The sequence below is a fragment of the Lepeophtheirus salmonis genome, chromosome 11, assembly GCF_016086655.4.
Source record: "Lepeophtheirus salmonis chromosome 11, UVic_Lsal_1.4, whole genome shotgun sequence".
NCBI lineage: Eukaryota > Metazoa > Arthropoda > Copepoda > Siphonostomatoida > Caligidae > Lepeophtheirus > Lepeophtheirus salmonis.
Window position 1 is genome coordinate 20,670,474 of NC_052141.2, and position 15,673 is coordinate 20,686,146.

Here is a 15,673-nt window from a genome sequence, read left to right on the forward strand (position 1 = left end):
ATAGGACCTAGGAATGTTTGGAGACTTCACCTACCCAAACAATCAAAGTGTGTCAAAGTTGAAATAAATATATATTTTATCATCTAAGCATGCCAACATTATTAATTTTTATATCGTGTCGCCTATCGGCGATTAATTATTTTTCAATTCTATACAAAGGTTTTAAGAAATAAACAGTTTCTTTACATCAGTTAAAAAAAAATTGACTCGAATTAACTGAAGACTGAAAAAATTATGACTAACAGCCTATCACCGCCTTCCCTATGTAACTCCATGAAAAAGCCTTGCTAATTTAATACATAACGCCATCTCCAATTAATACCCGTAATAACAATGTACCAAATGTATAAAATTGATGCAAAATAATCCTTCAAATACGATTCACATTGACTCTTGTCTCACGGAAAGATATGCAATGTAGATACACACTTAAATTCAAATTTACCTTCATTTTACTCAGCAAAAAATATATTATTCTTTAAGAATTTCAATTGTTAAGACTCTTTGATATGTCATTGTTAGTATATATTATCCTCTTTTTCATATTACGTTGTTCCCCTTCGAATGAGGCCATTGGGAGACTCACTCTTTCCTCCACACACCAAATTGCTCAACTCTTTGAATTAGAGACCAAATTTGTAGAATCACTCAAATCTCTTCCTCTACAAGAACCAGAATTTCATAAGACTCTCAATTCAATATATCCAGACACTTTCTTGAAGAAGCTGAAGTCAATTAAAGGAGAGGACTACGCCTCTCATCCCATTAATGCCCTTAATTTGGCTAGAAGAACAGGATGGCAATCCTTGCAATTAAAACCTTGGATCTCAAATTATACATATTTTTTAAATTATACTAATTACTTTCCAACAGTAGATGACTATTATGAGGCCTGCTCAGGATTGAGTCTTTTAATAGAGGCATATCAGTTAAATCTTACAGAATTTTGTAAACTCGGTAAAATTGGAGAGCATATGAGTCTTATTCCTCCAGGATGGTCCATATTGACGGATATCGGAATCAGTTCTATTAACAGAGGTTGGTATGACACGGGAATTACAATGATGCAGCATTCATTGCAGGCATATAGTGGCAAAAAAGAAGAGTATCAAATCTATAAAAAAGAACTTGACAAATCCATCATTATGCATGACAAACTTCTTCAGCTCAGAGGTCCAATTGGGAAGAGGCATAGAACATTCAGAGTGCCTTTCAGTAAAGAACTTAGGAAAAAGAAGAAATACAAGAAAATCTTAAAGACAGGAGAGGATATTCGATATCGGCCAACGATTGAAGATAATTATGAATCACTAAAATATAAAGATAGTGCACTCTTTCACAAGCATTGTCGAAAGAAGGAAAAAGTGCTTGAATCCCATGAGAGATGTTACTTGATCCATAATGATAATCCCTTTTATAAGCTCTTACCTTTCAAAATGGAACTCTTGAGCGAATCTCCATTCATTGTCATCTTTAGGGATTTCATGAGTGATGTCGAAACTAAACATTTTACAGACATTGCTGGAAGGAGACTTAGAAGAAGTCAAACGGGATCTTTGACAGAAGTGGAGGGAAAAGAGGAAAAGGGTGAGCTCATCAGGACAAGTAAACAGATATGGCTTCAAGAGTCCACATTCAATATCTCACAATTTCTCACGGAAGAAGAAATACAAATGATAACCAAAGGGACTGGTAGACCCCATTTCCCTGGAAATTACAAAGATCATCTTGTCATACTAAATGAGATAGGCTTTAGAGTAATTGATTCTCTTGCTTTACATATTCCAAATAATTAATTCATTCATTTTCCACTCACTAGATTACAAAGCGAATAGGAAGGGCTACCAAGTTAAACGTGGAGGATGCTTGGTCGGCAGAAGCATATCAAATTGCAAACTATGGACTTGGTGGTCAATATGACGTCCATTTTGACGCTCGTGGGCATTTTGAGTATCCTCCAGTTGATGAAATAACGAGATTTGGCTATGAAAACTACGGAGATCGACTAGCAACATTCATGGTGTATCTCAGAGATGTGCCAATGGGTGGAGCCACTGTTTTTCCGAAAATAAACATTTATTCTAACGCGCAAAGGGGGGATGCCGTTTTTTGGATCAATTTGTTAAGTGATGGAACACTTGACACACGGACTCTACATGGTGGATGTCCCGTACTAGTTGGATCCAAATGGATAACCAATAAGTGGATCGCTTCAAATGTACAAATGCATCTCTATCCGTGCCCTTTAAAACTGAGTTCAAATATGGATATTCGACCAGCTCTTGAACATTTTTGAAGAAGAAAAAAAAAACACGCAATAATTTGTCAATATTACGATAACAATGAGTCAGAATATATTAGTACACTGATGCTAGCTGTATGAATAGTAAAATATGCGAATGAAATTATTTTGATACGAGTTTATGATTAGCTCTTAGGCTCAAATAATTCGAATTTTCCATCAATCCTCATTTCTTGTATCTCAGATTTTCGATGTGATCCATCACAAAAGGGTGCCTTATTTGTTTGCTTGCAGTTACAGAACCAAACATCTCCGGATTCCGGAGCGATATATGTGAGAGGTCCACCCTGCTCCTTATAAATCCTTTTCCAATATTTACTTCGACAGGTGAGGTCGCAAAAGGGTTGCTCATGTGCCAATCCACAGCCACACCAAGTATATTCCACGTATTTTTCCACTCGAAACTACAATAAAAACAAATAAGATCATTAATAATAGAAGAGGTTCACTAAATTTTAAGTAATAACAGTGCGTTGGGGCTCACTTTAAAAGGTTTATTGTCGGCAACAATCCCTTTTTTAGCATCTAAAATGGCGTGTTCTTCTCCATATATGACTGACACGGGATTCCTCATCGGAGATAAAGGATTTATTGATTTTTTCGAAGTAGATTTCCATCGTATGTTTCCAAGAAGAAATGCCCGAGAACGAAGAAGAGCCGACATTATGATTAATAATAATAATTGGATTTCCAATATATATTCTATTTATGAACTTAGTAACGATTCCGTCACGTGACTGATATTTTTTTCGTCCATAATGTGTCTAACAGCGTCTGCTATCCCCTAAATGGCAATGTTTGTACATACGTACGTATATTATTTTTTTCAACAATTAGGGAGATGAAAAATAGGATAATTAGAGAGAAATATCTAATTTTTTCCATTATAATAGTTTATAACTATCTACAAGACGGAAAAATGATTGTATAATGATGTAATAACCTATTTTTTAATACATTTTAGGATAATATATATATATAAAGAAACTCGACAATATAGGGATAAATTTATTATAGACAGTAAGGTTTAAATTTTTCATGCCTCATTATAAAAATTGGTTGTTAAGACCCCCATAATTGACGATATCAAAATTGGGACGTCAGATCAAAACGCTCCTTAATTTGTTGCATGGGAGATTGAGTCCATGGCTTGAGAGAGACACATAATAGTAGCTAAAGCATTAATAGTATAGTTCCAAGGAGTTATCTTTACTTTATTCTACTAATATCCGGAGTGGAACCAGGTTTAGTCACTCAACCTCATGAGGACATGAAAAATGCACTTATCGAACGTTCATATATGTTAGAGCTCTATAAGTAGATCAGTAAGACCTATAATACCTTATAGGGCTCTGATATATGTGACCAAACACTAAAAATAGATTTTGATTCTAAAAAACTTGGCGATTTCTGGACTTCTGTGATGAATGAGTACCCATTTCTGGCAAAAGCAGCTTTTGATTTAGCCATTTAATTTGGCTCAAATTATTTATGTGAAAAGACATTTTCCATGTTAACTTATGTATATCAAAAATAATTACAAATTGCAGCTTAATGTAGAGGATTATCAATTATCATTGAGTTGGTGTATTCAAAATTAAACAGAGAATGAACCTGTTTTGCTCAATGCACACCCGTCAAATTAAGACATTGATTCGTTTATAAACCCATTTGCAGAGCCTATAATGTTATTTGCTTGTTTGTCTCAATTTCGACTTTTTTTTTTATCGCAAAAGGATAATTGGTAGTATAGAAATTATTCCAAATAATACATATGTTATAGCGCGGATTTTATATTTGCAATATATTTAAGTATTTCTTCGTTGTATTCGACTATATTTCTGATCAATATAGTCAATTTCTGATCAACATATATTATTTGCGTGGTTAATAAATGGTCTTTAAGTAATCTATTTGTATAAAATGCACTCCAAAATTGATATTTATCTCTCAATGAGAGGTGTATGGGTCACATATTTTCTAGCCATATATTTTTAGAGTGGAACTCAAAAAAAAAAAATGGGAATTACTGCACAGGCTTCACATTCGCTCATTTTGCTGAGCGAATTGAATGTGATGCTTTCAGTAAGCTTAGTTCTTGAATTATTATTTTGCTACTTTCTTCTAAAATATACTTATAATTTTTGTATGAATAATCATTGAAATGTTTGAATAGAAAATTAGATTTTACAAAGTATTAAGTTAGGATATCACCATCATTTTGTTGATAAATTCATTAGATTATTATTATTTTACATATAAATAAAGTAAACCATAATCAGAACACATCTGAAATTATAATTTTTTGTACTAATACTTAATAAAATACTTTTAGATATTCAATCATTGTCAAAATAGAAAAAAAAAACATCGATTTCTACTATAAATAACTGTAGTGTTATTAATTAGTTATTAAATTTATTCTTGGGTTATCATTTATTCAAAAAATATACCAAATACTATGATGTGTACATTTCCTAATTTAAAATAAAATATTTAATGAATACTTGTAATGATGAATAACTTAGAATCAGCCCAACATAGTAATTATGGTATTAATATACACACAACAAAATTAATTAATAATACACATTGAAGTAATGAAAATGGCAGACACACACACAATGCTATCTACTTTAATATAAATATTTGTAGTCAATTAATCATCATTCAATCCTCTCTCTTTTTTAATTGTATATTAAACTTTACTTTTTATATATTATACATCCTTTGCCAATAAGATTATTCCTAACTATAACGGATAAAATGATCAATCTAAACTTCATTTTTTGTAATTGACCTGTAGAAAAATGTTAAAGGTCACATCTGTTGTAATTCTAGGTTGAAACAGTTATTCTATGCAATTTTTTTAAACAAAAACTTTTTAATTTCAGTTCGTTGTGGAAGATATATAAATGGTAGAACTTGACTTTACATAGCTTCTCTGCTAATGAAATAAAAAGGGACTAATAGTGTACAAAGTCAATTAGATTTTACCATTTAATTTTTAAGCATAAAAAATACACACATGAGGTTGAGTGATGAGCCTTGATCCGCTCCAGATATTAGTAGACCTCATTGATAGTTCCCTTTTCAATATTTGTTTATTTTTTGATAATTAATTCCGAGTTATTTGTTTATTTATTCACTTTTTCGTTTGGCAGCACGTGGATTCCTTGACGTTGTGTCAGGCCTTGAGATCTTGGAGAGACGAAATAATACATGCTGACATATTTAATCTCCTAGACGTAGATATGGGGAAGTTAAATGTAACTCTTTTGCGGTATTTGGGTAAGGACGAGTTTCGCATCCTTACGGGAGTAGAAATGGGTATGAAGAATCACGAACTCGTCCCTGGGGCACTTGTGGCTGCAATTGCCAGCGTTAAGTCGGGTGGAGTTCATCGTATTCTTCGTGAGTTGAGTAAACATCGTTTGGTCCAGTATGAGCGCGGCAAACGCTATGATGGTTATCGTCTTACAAACCTGGGCTACGATTATTTATCACTCAAAGCCCTTGCAGCAAGGGAATCTGTGAGTGGATTTGGCAACCAGATCGGATGTGGGAAAGAGTCCAATGTGTATATTGTTAATGACAACGAGGGGCGGGATCTTGCTCTCAAACTACATCGCTTAGGTAGAATCTGTTTCCGGAAAGTGAAGGAAAAACGGGATTATCACAAGAATAGAAGAAATATGTCGTGGATTTACTTGTCCAGGATCTCTGCCACTAAAGAATTTGCATACATGAAGGTATGTCCATCAATTTAATCGTCTCTACAATTGGATATGTATTTAATCTCATATTTACCTTTCAGGCACTCTACGATAGAGGCTTTCCAGTGCCAGAGCCCATTGATTTCAATCGCCATTGTGTCGTAATGTCATATGTCCATGGGACGCCCCTACAAAATATCCGAGAGGTAGACGACCCTGGAGCGCTCTATGAGTCCCTCATGAATCTTCACATTAAATTTGCTAACCATGGTGTTATACATGGGGATTTCAATGAATTTAATATAATGATTACAGATGAAGGAAAACCCATCGTCATTGATTTTCCACAAATGATCAGTGTGATGCATCCAGAAGCAGAGACTTTTTTCAAAAGGGATGTGGTTTGCCTTAGAGAATTCTTTAAAAGACGGTTTGATTTTGAGTCAGATACATTTCCGGATTTTAACAAAGATGTTACAAGAACAGATGTATTAGATGCTGAGATCCGTGCCTCAGGTATGACCAAACAGATGGAAAAAGATATCCTTATAGAATTGGGTATTGATGACGAAGAGGAGGATCAAGAATATGAAGACGACGAAGAAGGTACTGATGGCGAATCAGATAAGGAGCAAGAGGAAACTCAGATAATCCAAAGAGTAGTAAACGTAAAAGAACTCGCCTCTGATCCAGTCCTGTCAGAAATATCTCAAAATGAACTTAAAACCGACTTTTCTCACCTTAAAATCCAATCTCCTTCTGTGTCTTCTTCAACCTCAATGGTCCCTGATGAGGCTTTTCCTGAAATCCCTCCTCCTCCTCCACTTGAGGAAGAGGAAAACGACGAAGTGTCGTCTCTTATTAATTTTTCATACCATGATGATACCCATAGTGTTCGCAGCTTTGCATCATCCACGGGATCAACCATTGCTCCAGATGTTATCAAAAAGCGTGTTAAAGCCTCTTTAGAGAGACGTAGAAAGCAGGAACAGACGAAAAGGATTCGTGCGAAGGGCGAAGCGTCTGCTGTTACGAGATCTAGAAGAGAAAATACATTTAACATCAAGACGAGTACTTCCGCATTTTGGGCAGATGACTAAATTATGTAAACTGCTATTATGATAATGAAATAGAAAATCATATAAGTTTAATACAAATTCCTGGAATAAGTGCATTATTTCCAATATACTCGACGAGTACCTTTTTATTTGTTATATCAAATAATGTCTTATTTCTAATGTCACATAAAGTGTGGAGTAACATAATTTCCCTTTTCCAAAAGGCAATAAAACAAGTTTAATTAGTAATGATAGTTTACATTTAAATTTATGTTTTACACAGTTTTAGAAATCATCAAATAGTTGACGTTCCCCATTGTCCATACACTGATTGAACCTAACTTCGATATTAAAATACCGAGTGATTTTTTTTTTTGTTATTTCTCTTTAACTAAGAGGTACTTTATACAAATTTAATTTGCAACATATCTTATTTTATAGTTAAAAAAACGCAGGTTTTTCCGGAATAAATGTGGTTCCTATTACTCGATTAAGACAAAGCACACCAATTTAAATTCCTTGGTATGACACCAAATCTGATGCTACCAGTTATAGCTCTCTAGCATAATTATCAGGCGTTCTAAGAATTTTGCAAATTTCAAATGACAAAAAATAATTGAAGGACTTGAATGATAAAAAAAAATCAAGAGCTAAATTTCTACTAGTTTAATTTAACAAAATATTCCGTCAGACTAAGGTTAATAAAAATATAAGGTTATGCCCCATCATGTAATCGGGCTTGTCGGAATTTTCAATTTGATATACCGTACCGACTGCTCAGCTAGTTACACAGATTTTGACGTCATGGCAGAAGTATAGTAACAGTCAAGGAAGATATATATAGATAGCTACTCTTGGATAGAGCTATACTCTTTGACGTTACTATTGAAAAGCGTAGTGGAAGTCAAACATGAGTCGGAAAAGTGCAATGATATAACCTTGTATTTCTATTAATCTATTAGCCTTGTAGCTTCAATTGATTTTTGAACAATGTTAGATTTTCAAGAAAAAACGAGATAACTCAATAAGTTTGAAAAAAAGATGAGGGGTGATAATCAGAGCCTATAAGTTCATAACTTTTCGAATTTACTTCTAAAAAGACCGATTCACTTATTGTTATTATCACAAATAACTGATTGCATGATATTGCAATAAGGCTATATTAAAATATCTATGAATAGGTTAGAATAAAGTCCGCTCGCTCCAAAATTAGAATTATGCTGACCTATTGCGAAAGCATGCCATCTGGACAAAAGTTTATATTAAGACGTTTAACTTTTATCATCATAAGCATAATCCTAATCACCAGATTATCTTTTAATTATTTATGCTTATTATAAATTGTTTAATATAGTTTACATTTCAAGGATATATACTGGGTGGCTCATTGAAAACTGAGCACTTAGTAATTCAATAATTAATTCAGGTTGAACGATTGAAATTAACTAATATTTCGATATATTGAAGCTTAAGCAATTAGTTACAAAACAAAACAAATTTGAGCTGTCTAGCATATGCACAAGTCGAGAAAATGACACTTGAACGTGATCAACAAATTTCCATTTGCACACTCCAAGCAGTTGGGCGTCTCTAGTACCACAGTCAGCAAGTCTGATACGTTGGAGAGGAAGAAGAGGTCTTTCAAAAAGGTTAAACTAGATTTGGAGGATTCATAAAAAGCAGCTCAGGCAAATCCCATCCAAGTCCATGAAGGCCTGCAGTCTCCGTCATCCAAACACTGAGGCCTTCGAAGCCACTGTCAGTCAGCACTGGGACGCCATGACAGAGGTCTACATCGGCATAGGGTGCCAGGCCAATTCACCCGTCTTCTGGAAGTCATCATTGCTGCTAAGGACGGCTTCATTAATAATGAATAATGATAAAGAGAGCTCAGACACACATCAAACTGGTGTCAGTAAAGCTCGCCTACGGAAAATTTATATTGGGAAAGTTTGTGCTAAGAATTAGCCGGGATTACTCGCAATTGAAAAATTCGTATAGGATAAAGCTGGTCGGGCGGAAGACTAGCCATCCTTATTAAATGTAAATAATAATGAGATTATTAATCTCACTCATGTAATTACTATTGTGATCGAAACAGATACCTAGTAAGTAATAATAATAAATTTAAGATTAAAGAAAAATAAACATGCACGACAAATTGAAGAAGTGCTAATCACTTAATTATCCGTTATCATTAGAATGCAAACATGATGGATTATTCATATTGGGAAAGACTCATGGACGGACGAATAGGCATCAAATCAAATTAGACAAGAACTGTGATTTCCTCTTCATTATGAGCGAGAATGTGCTCTGTATTTTCATATTATGATAGTATACAAAATAAATACATAAAATATAAATTGTACCACTGATCAAAATTGAATGGTGCATTGTTAATATTTATTAACTCTACGAGTGTAGTTTAACTCATGTTTGTTAGTCACAAGGATTACGGCAAAAGTTACTGATCGATTTTGTTAAAACTTGTTACGAAAATTATATATGGTCACGGCAAGAAGTCATCAAATTTTGAGAAATCAAAGTTTAAGAACAAGGTAATACAAACGTAAAAATTACATAATGGACCTTAATTTTGGAATAAATTGAGATAGATAACTCAATTTGATTTAAAGCTAAGGTTTAGTAATCTACCGAGTACACAATCTAGTTAGTAAATATGTATTTGGCTGCTCCAATAAGAACTCTTACATTCACAAAACAGACTTAATTTTATTCTAGTAAAATCTATGAACATTATTATTAAACGCTTAAGTCCTTAGAGGAGAACCGGTCATATTTACCGGTGTAGCTAATCGCTAAACTACTCCCCCCCTTATTGGATCAGGATTCCAAGCCACGAGAGTAGAAATTATAAAATAAAATACAACCATTAAATTTAATAAGAACTATTGAGACACATAGCCAGCTTTCAATCTATTGATGGATTGCTTTGTTGGAGTTCATCTCCTATTCAGAACGAAGTAGTCTAGGTACTTTTTAAAATTTCGAAAGGACCTTCATACGGAGTATCAAACAGTCCCTTAATAGCAGCAATCATGATGAAAGCTTGACGTAGCTTCTTCTCCTCGGTTGAAATTTCATAATTAACCGAAATATGATGACAAGGTTTAGGAATACTATTTGTGTTCTTCTCATGTCCAAACACATCCAGCAGATATATAAATCGGATTTCTTCTCCAAATACTTTTTGGGCCGGAAACAAATCGGTATCACTTCTAGGAGTCGTTCTCAGATCGAATAACACTATATGTAGTGCATTTGCCTCACATTATTGAGTATCAGTTAGGCGAGCTCTCAATGCTTCTTTTAATGACCTATGCGCTCTCACAATTACTGATTAGTCAATTAGACTGGAGATGATAAGCCGTGGTATATTTACAATTGATCTGGAGATTGCCACACATTAACTTCCACACTGCTGAGATAAACTGTCTTCCCAAATTAGAAGTAATAATTAATGGAACTCCAGACCTGGAGATCCAATTTATCTTGAATGCTTCCGCGATGACAGGTGACGTAGTGTTTCTTAGAGGTATTGCTTCTAACCATCCTGTACGTCGATCAGCTATTGTAAGAAAATAGCTCATGCCATCGACTGGTGTGAATGGCCCAACTAAATCTATGTGAAGGTGATGGAACTTTTTTCGGGTACATCCGCTACAGTTCTAATTTACGTAGGTTGTTATTTTAGTTTTTACACATGGATGCATTCCTTTACGTTACCCTTGAGTCCATCCCGGGAATAACCATCAACAATCTTTCTAATAGTACCCTGTTACCCTGTACTCCCCGATCACTCTCAGAGTGTACACGCTTGATTATTCCTTCGACTAAAGATGGAGACACAATCGGGGGGGGGGTTATAGGATTACGGACGTCGCAGATCCCTTCATACCCACTTATCTCAGGGGTAAGAAGAAGCGTACGGGTAAAGCAAGGAGCTCCTGTAGTACATATATTATGGTTGACTCCATGATTGGGTTGTTGGCAAAATTCATCCTCTGACTGAGGAGGAGGGAACTGAGAAACTATCTCCTTAACAATTTCACAACTTACTCCCATTGAAGGGATAGTGATGCACTCCGCTCTAACGAGCCGAGCTCCATAGTCACTCAGAGTTTAAAGTGACTTAGAAAATCCGCTCCGATGATACCATAACCGATAACGTCGACAATTACTCCCATTGTACCTCTCCTACAGGGTCGAGCCTAGCACAGAGATTTCTCACTCCACACGTTTCTACTGGAGCACCATTGCCCTGAATGAGTTGAGGGAACACTACTTTATCAGGATCTGGAGCAAATTATGTTGAAAGTATAGACCGTTGTGATCGCGTATTGATGATAAATTTGATTCCGTTACTAGTCACAAAGAGAAGTTTGCTGTGAGAATTATAGAGATTTAACGCCAGGATGATTGCCCGACGACACTTTAGGTTTTGAAACCAAGAGTTTGTGACATTTATGTTGGATTTCATACTTCAATACCCTCTTTCCTCACTTTTTATGATAGAAACATTCTTCCTTTTTGCGGGTTCCACGATGTATGGGCTTCTGGTTATCCTTGATCATATTTAAAATACTTGAAGTCTCCGTAATGGTTGAATTTAATTTTATCATTCTTATAAATTCGTCTAAGCTCACATCTGCGAACTCCACAGAGAGTCTACTCCTTTGGGTTCCTGGAAGACTCCTCATGTGAATCTAATTGAGTATAACTTCCTGCAGATTGGTCATGTTCGAGAGATTTTTTTTTATGACGAACAATCTCACTCACAGAGTGAGCATCAGGATTGTCAATCAGTTTAAAAAGTCACCTTGGCATCACCATTCTTTAAAAAGAGTAGTTGTATTATCCCATGAATTAATATGTGTGAGTGATATGAAATCGAAATAACGCTTTCTCACAGATCACATTCGAGCTCGTTAATATGAAAATCTCGATCATTCCCTGTCCGCCGACCCTGTTCAAAGGAGCCGTATGATAATGAAATGCCATTACCTGGTAAGAAAACATCCATAAACACTTACAGCGTTGGATTAAATTTCTTCTCACTGGTGTACAGGCTACTCATAGTTCTTCCCACCATAATATATATTTCTCGCTCTCGGAGGATATTGGAATTACTAGATTGAAATGGTCATCAAAATTTCCCTTTTATTGATTTAACTGAAGGTTTGTTAGGACAAAATCTTTTAAAAAAATGATGTGCATCAAAGAGATATAAAGAGTAAAAAAAACAAAAAAAGGGGAATATTGGTTTATATCACCTGATTCTAAATTAAATTTAAAATAAACTTATTAAAGGTGTTGAGATTTATTGTTACTCTCCATCGAGAGTTATCCTTCTTAGGACCAGTGAATATATCACTTTCAGTAATTATCTCAAAAGCTCCAGAAAACAACATTTCTGCAACTTCGTTATCCATTGCTTGTTTACCTTTTGAGAATATAGGAGGATTGTCTCCCACATAGGAACAAGAAGGTTCTTTAGGTAAAATGTGAAGTTAAATCCCAAATTTGAAATTATTTGAATTGCTTTATCTCAAGTCTCAAAATCAAAAATATACCTAAATGAGGAATAACTCAAGGTGTACTTCTGTATCCTTCTCTTGGAGGCATTTCATGACCTTTTGGAGATCCTATAAATTTTTTAGCCACACTGTTGACCTTAAGGAAGGGTTAGGGTTCGAAGGCCTGTTAGTAGTCGACTACCCAAAAGGTATCTTTTGATACCCTGAACCCCTCCATATCACATTAGACAAAGCTCGGTCAATCCGAACATTGTCCAACATCATCTTTATTGATGAAGGACCAAATATAAGATGACTTGGAGCCGAGTCTTATGATTCCTCCTCCAGGATTCATGTTTTAAGTGGTTCCTTAAAGGAAGATACTAAAAGTATCCTTCTAGCCTTCTTAATTAGCTTTTCCATTCTTTTCAGGTATTGCACCGAGTAAAAACAAACCCTTCCACTAAAGTAAAGGATTCCATAAAGGCAACATGGAAATTCTCCCATTCTTTTAATCACATAGGCTTCCAAAAAAAAGAAGAAAAAAGGGTTCTTTCCTTGCTTACTGCTTCGTCCAAAAGATCGGCAGGGGTAGGGATCGCAGTCAACGTCCTAGAAATGCCCCTTATCTCCTCATAGGCCCACAATGGGTCTATAAGACAATCTGAATTTCTTTTGTATGTCAGTTAGAGTGATAATTGTGGCACTACATCCAGACTTGCTATCGGGATGGCCAGTTGTGTATCAACAGACTATATTAATTTATAAAATTCATCCATAATGGATTAAAATTTTGCGTTAGATTTTGAGTGGGGTGCCCCCGTGCATGACCAAAGTGTCAATTAAAGATGATAGGGAATTGCTAAAGCAGCATGTATAAGAAGGACGTTAGCTTGTCCTGCGTAGTTATTTCTACGGATTTTTCACTCATGTTTATTAAAATTTAATTTAACTACTGTCTATCTATATTTATACGTCTTGACTCTTAAAGGTATAAACAGGAAGAGGATGATGTAAGAGAAGTAACACATGTCGTAGAGACTGTGGGATTCAGGGTTACCAGATTCTTATTGTAAAGTTTTGGTGTCTGTTTCTGAAATATCTAGGGTAGAACGGAATTACAAATGTATAGCTACGCTATGACACAAAATATAATATTACTTTGGCGAGTTATCAAAAATACGAAATAGCCATGACGAATCAAGTCAGATGAGGGAATCGACAGCGGACAACAAAATATATAGGATATTTCTCTGTTAATGAGGTAATGCCGTGATGACGGATCAATGACAGACATAGGATCGAGAGCAATAACAAAAACACCCCCAAACAGTGCAACATATTCCATACTCTATGATTCTGTATACACACGCATGCAATAGTTCATTAATAATATACGACTAGATTGCTATTTCTTAGATCAAAATATGTAAAATAAATACATCAAATACAAAAATTTGGTCGGGTAAATTTATTCATGTGAATAAAGTAGATATATGTTTCCTTTTCAAGCTGATGTAATATTATCTAATCAATTATATTCTTTTGTTATTACAAAGGAATTACTTCCGGCCTTTGTATAAACATATTTGGCAACTTGATGCCTCAAGTATGAGGTGTGTAAAAGTTTATCACAGTACATATGTACTTAGCATATATAGGTATGTAAAAAGATTTATACACAACTATATGGATGTATGTGTATAGTTTTGATTTTTTTGTTATCTCATCTGGAAGAATTGCGTAAATCCTTTTTTCTAAATGCGTTCATTCATGGAATTATATTAACATAATAAAAAGGCTTACAAAATGACTTGGATTTTTTTATACATATAATACAATGAAAATGTATGTACTCCGTTTTTTTTTAAGTTTTGTAGAGAACCAAACAATTCATCATGTTTGGGAATATATGGTGGCTTTTATGAGTATCTTTCACATTGTCATCTTTATTGTATTATGCAACTTTTCATCTGAAAAGAAACAGAAAATAGGCCCAAATAAGTCAATCATACCAACGGCTATATGTCTCTTATGGACATGGGGCCTGTAAAATGGTTGTGGACAAAACGTTGGGGTATTATCGTTGCGTGGTAGTATCGTTGTTTACATTATCATTGTGAGACAAAAACGTTGTGAGTAATATCATCGTGAACCAATATGCTTGTGAGTAATTTCATTGCTAGACAATAATATCCTCTGCAATTTATTTTATATTCGGAAGATAAAACTATTGAATCATGAAGAAACATGACAGGATAGAATCCTTCTAACATGCTATAATATATCCCGGTCCACAGGCTGTAAAGGTGAAGTACTGGGACCAGAGGCAAGTTGAATTTCCCTGAGCATAAATAAAGCCTTCTTATATCGCAAAATATAAGTTGTACAAGTAAAGTACAAGTGAAATATATTATGAAATAGCCAAGACGTTTCGAACAAGAGGAGTGAATCGACACCTGATAACAAAATACATAGGTTATTTTTGTACTAGCTAGTTAACGCCGTGCTTTGTCTTTGGACGTGGCGCCACCTCGCAAACACAAAAATATACAGGATGAGGATGCCATTTTTTTTTTTTTTTTTTTTTTTTGAAAAATATATTTACAAAAATTGTTGGCTCATCACAGATTCTGCATCAGTTTCGATATCCCCTTCATTAGAAGCAATGCCAAGCCTCAATACAGTACCTGAAAGACGTACGGTCTCTGACAATTTTGTCCTTGGGATAGTTGACCCAAGCCTTGGAGAGGTGGACTTCAGGTCATCCATATTTTGGTTTGGGGTTGCATTCGTGATGCCTTTTATACTACACCCCACCTAAAGTAATTACGGGAGTTCAACGGAGGGCAAAACCGTTTGGGGGATTTTTTTGAAAAATTAAATTTTTAGAGAAAAAAAATTCGAAAATTAAATCAAAAATGTTATACTTTTTGAATTTTTTTCCAAAAATCCACTGCTATTTACTAAAAATTATAGTTTTTTGGAAAAAAAAATTCAAAAATACACATCTGTTAGAAAAAATTAATTTTTTTGGAAAAAAATTTCAAAAAATTA

General features: G+C 34.6%; 3 protein-coding genes across 3 annotated transcripts; 2 read left to right on the plus strand and 1 right to left on the minus strand.

The window, feature by feature from the left end:
• The first annotated feature begins 403 nt into the window (after nt 1-403).
• LOC121125908 (prolyl 4-hydroxylase subunit alpha-1) lies at nt 404-2,392 on the plus strand. Its single transcript, XM_040721166.2, has 2 exons — nt 404-1,757; nt 1,820-2,392. The coding sequence occupies exons 1-2, from the start codon at nt 510-512 to the stop codon at nt 2,294-2,296; spliced, it is 1,725 nt and encodes a 574-aa protein (XP_040577100.1). The 5' UTR covers nt 404-509; the 3' UTR covers nt 2,297-2,392.
• Nucleotides 2,332-3,045, minus strand: LOC121125910 (uncharacterized). Its single transcript, XM_040721168.2, has 2 exons — nt 2,787-3,045; nt 2,332-2,706 (listed from the first exon to the last, which is right to left on the minus strand). The coding sequence occupies exons 1-2, from the start codon at nt 2,964-2,966 to the stop codon at nt 2,428-2,430; spliced, it is 459 nt and encodes a 152-aa protein (XP_040577102.1). The 5' UTR covers nt 2,967-3,045; the 3' UTR covers nt 2,332-2,427.
• A 2,300-nt stretch (nt 3,046-5,345) lies between these two features.
• Nucleotides 5,346-7,175, plus strand: RIOK2 (RIO kinase 2). Its single transcript, XM_040721272.2, has 2 exons — nt 5,346-6,054; nt 6,120-7,175. The coding sequence occupies exons 1-2, from the start codon at nt 5,557-5,559 to the stop codon at nt 7,116-7,118; spliced, it is 1,497 nt and encodes a 498-aa protein (XP_040577206.1). The 5' UTR covers nt 5,346-5,556; the 3' UTR covers nt 7,119-7,175.
• The last annotated feature ends 8,498 nt before the right edge of the window (nt 7,176-15,673 follow it).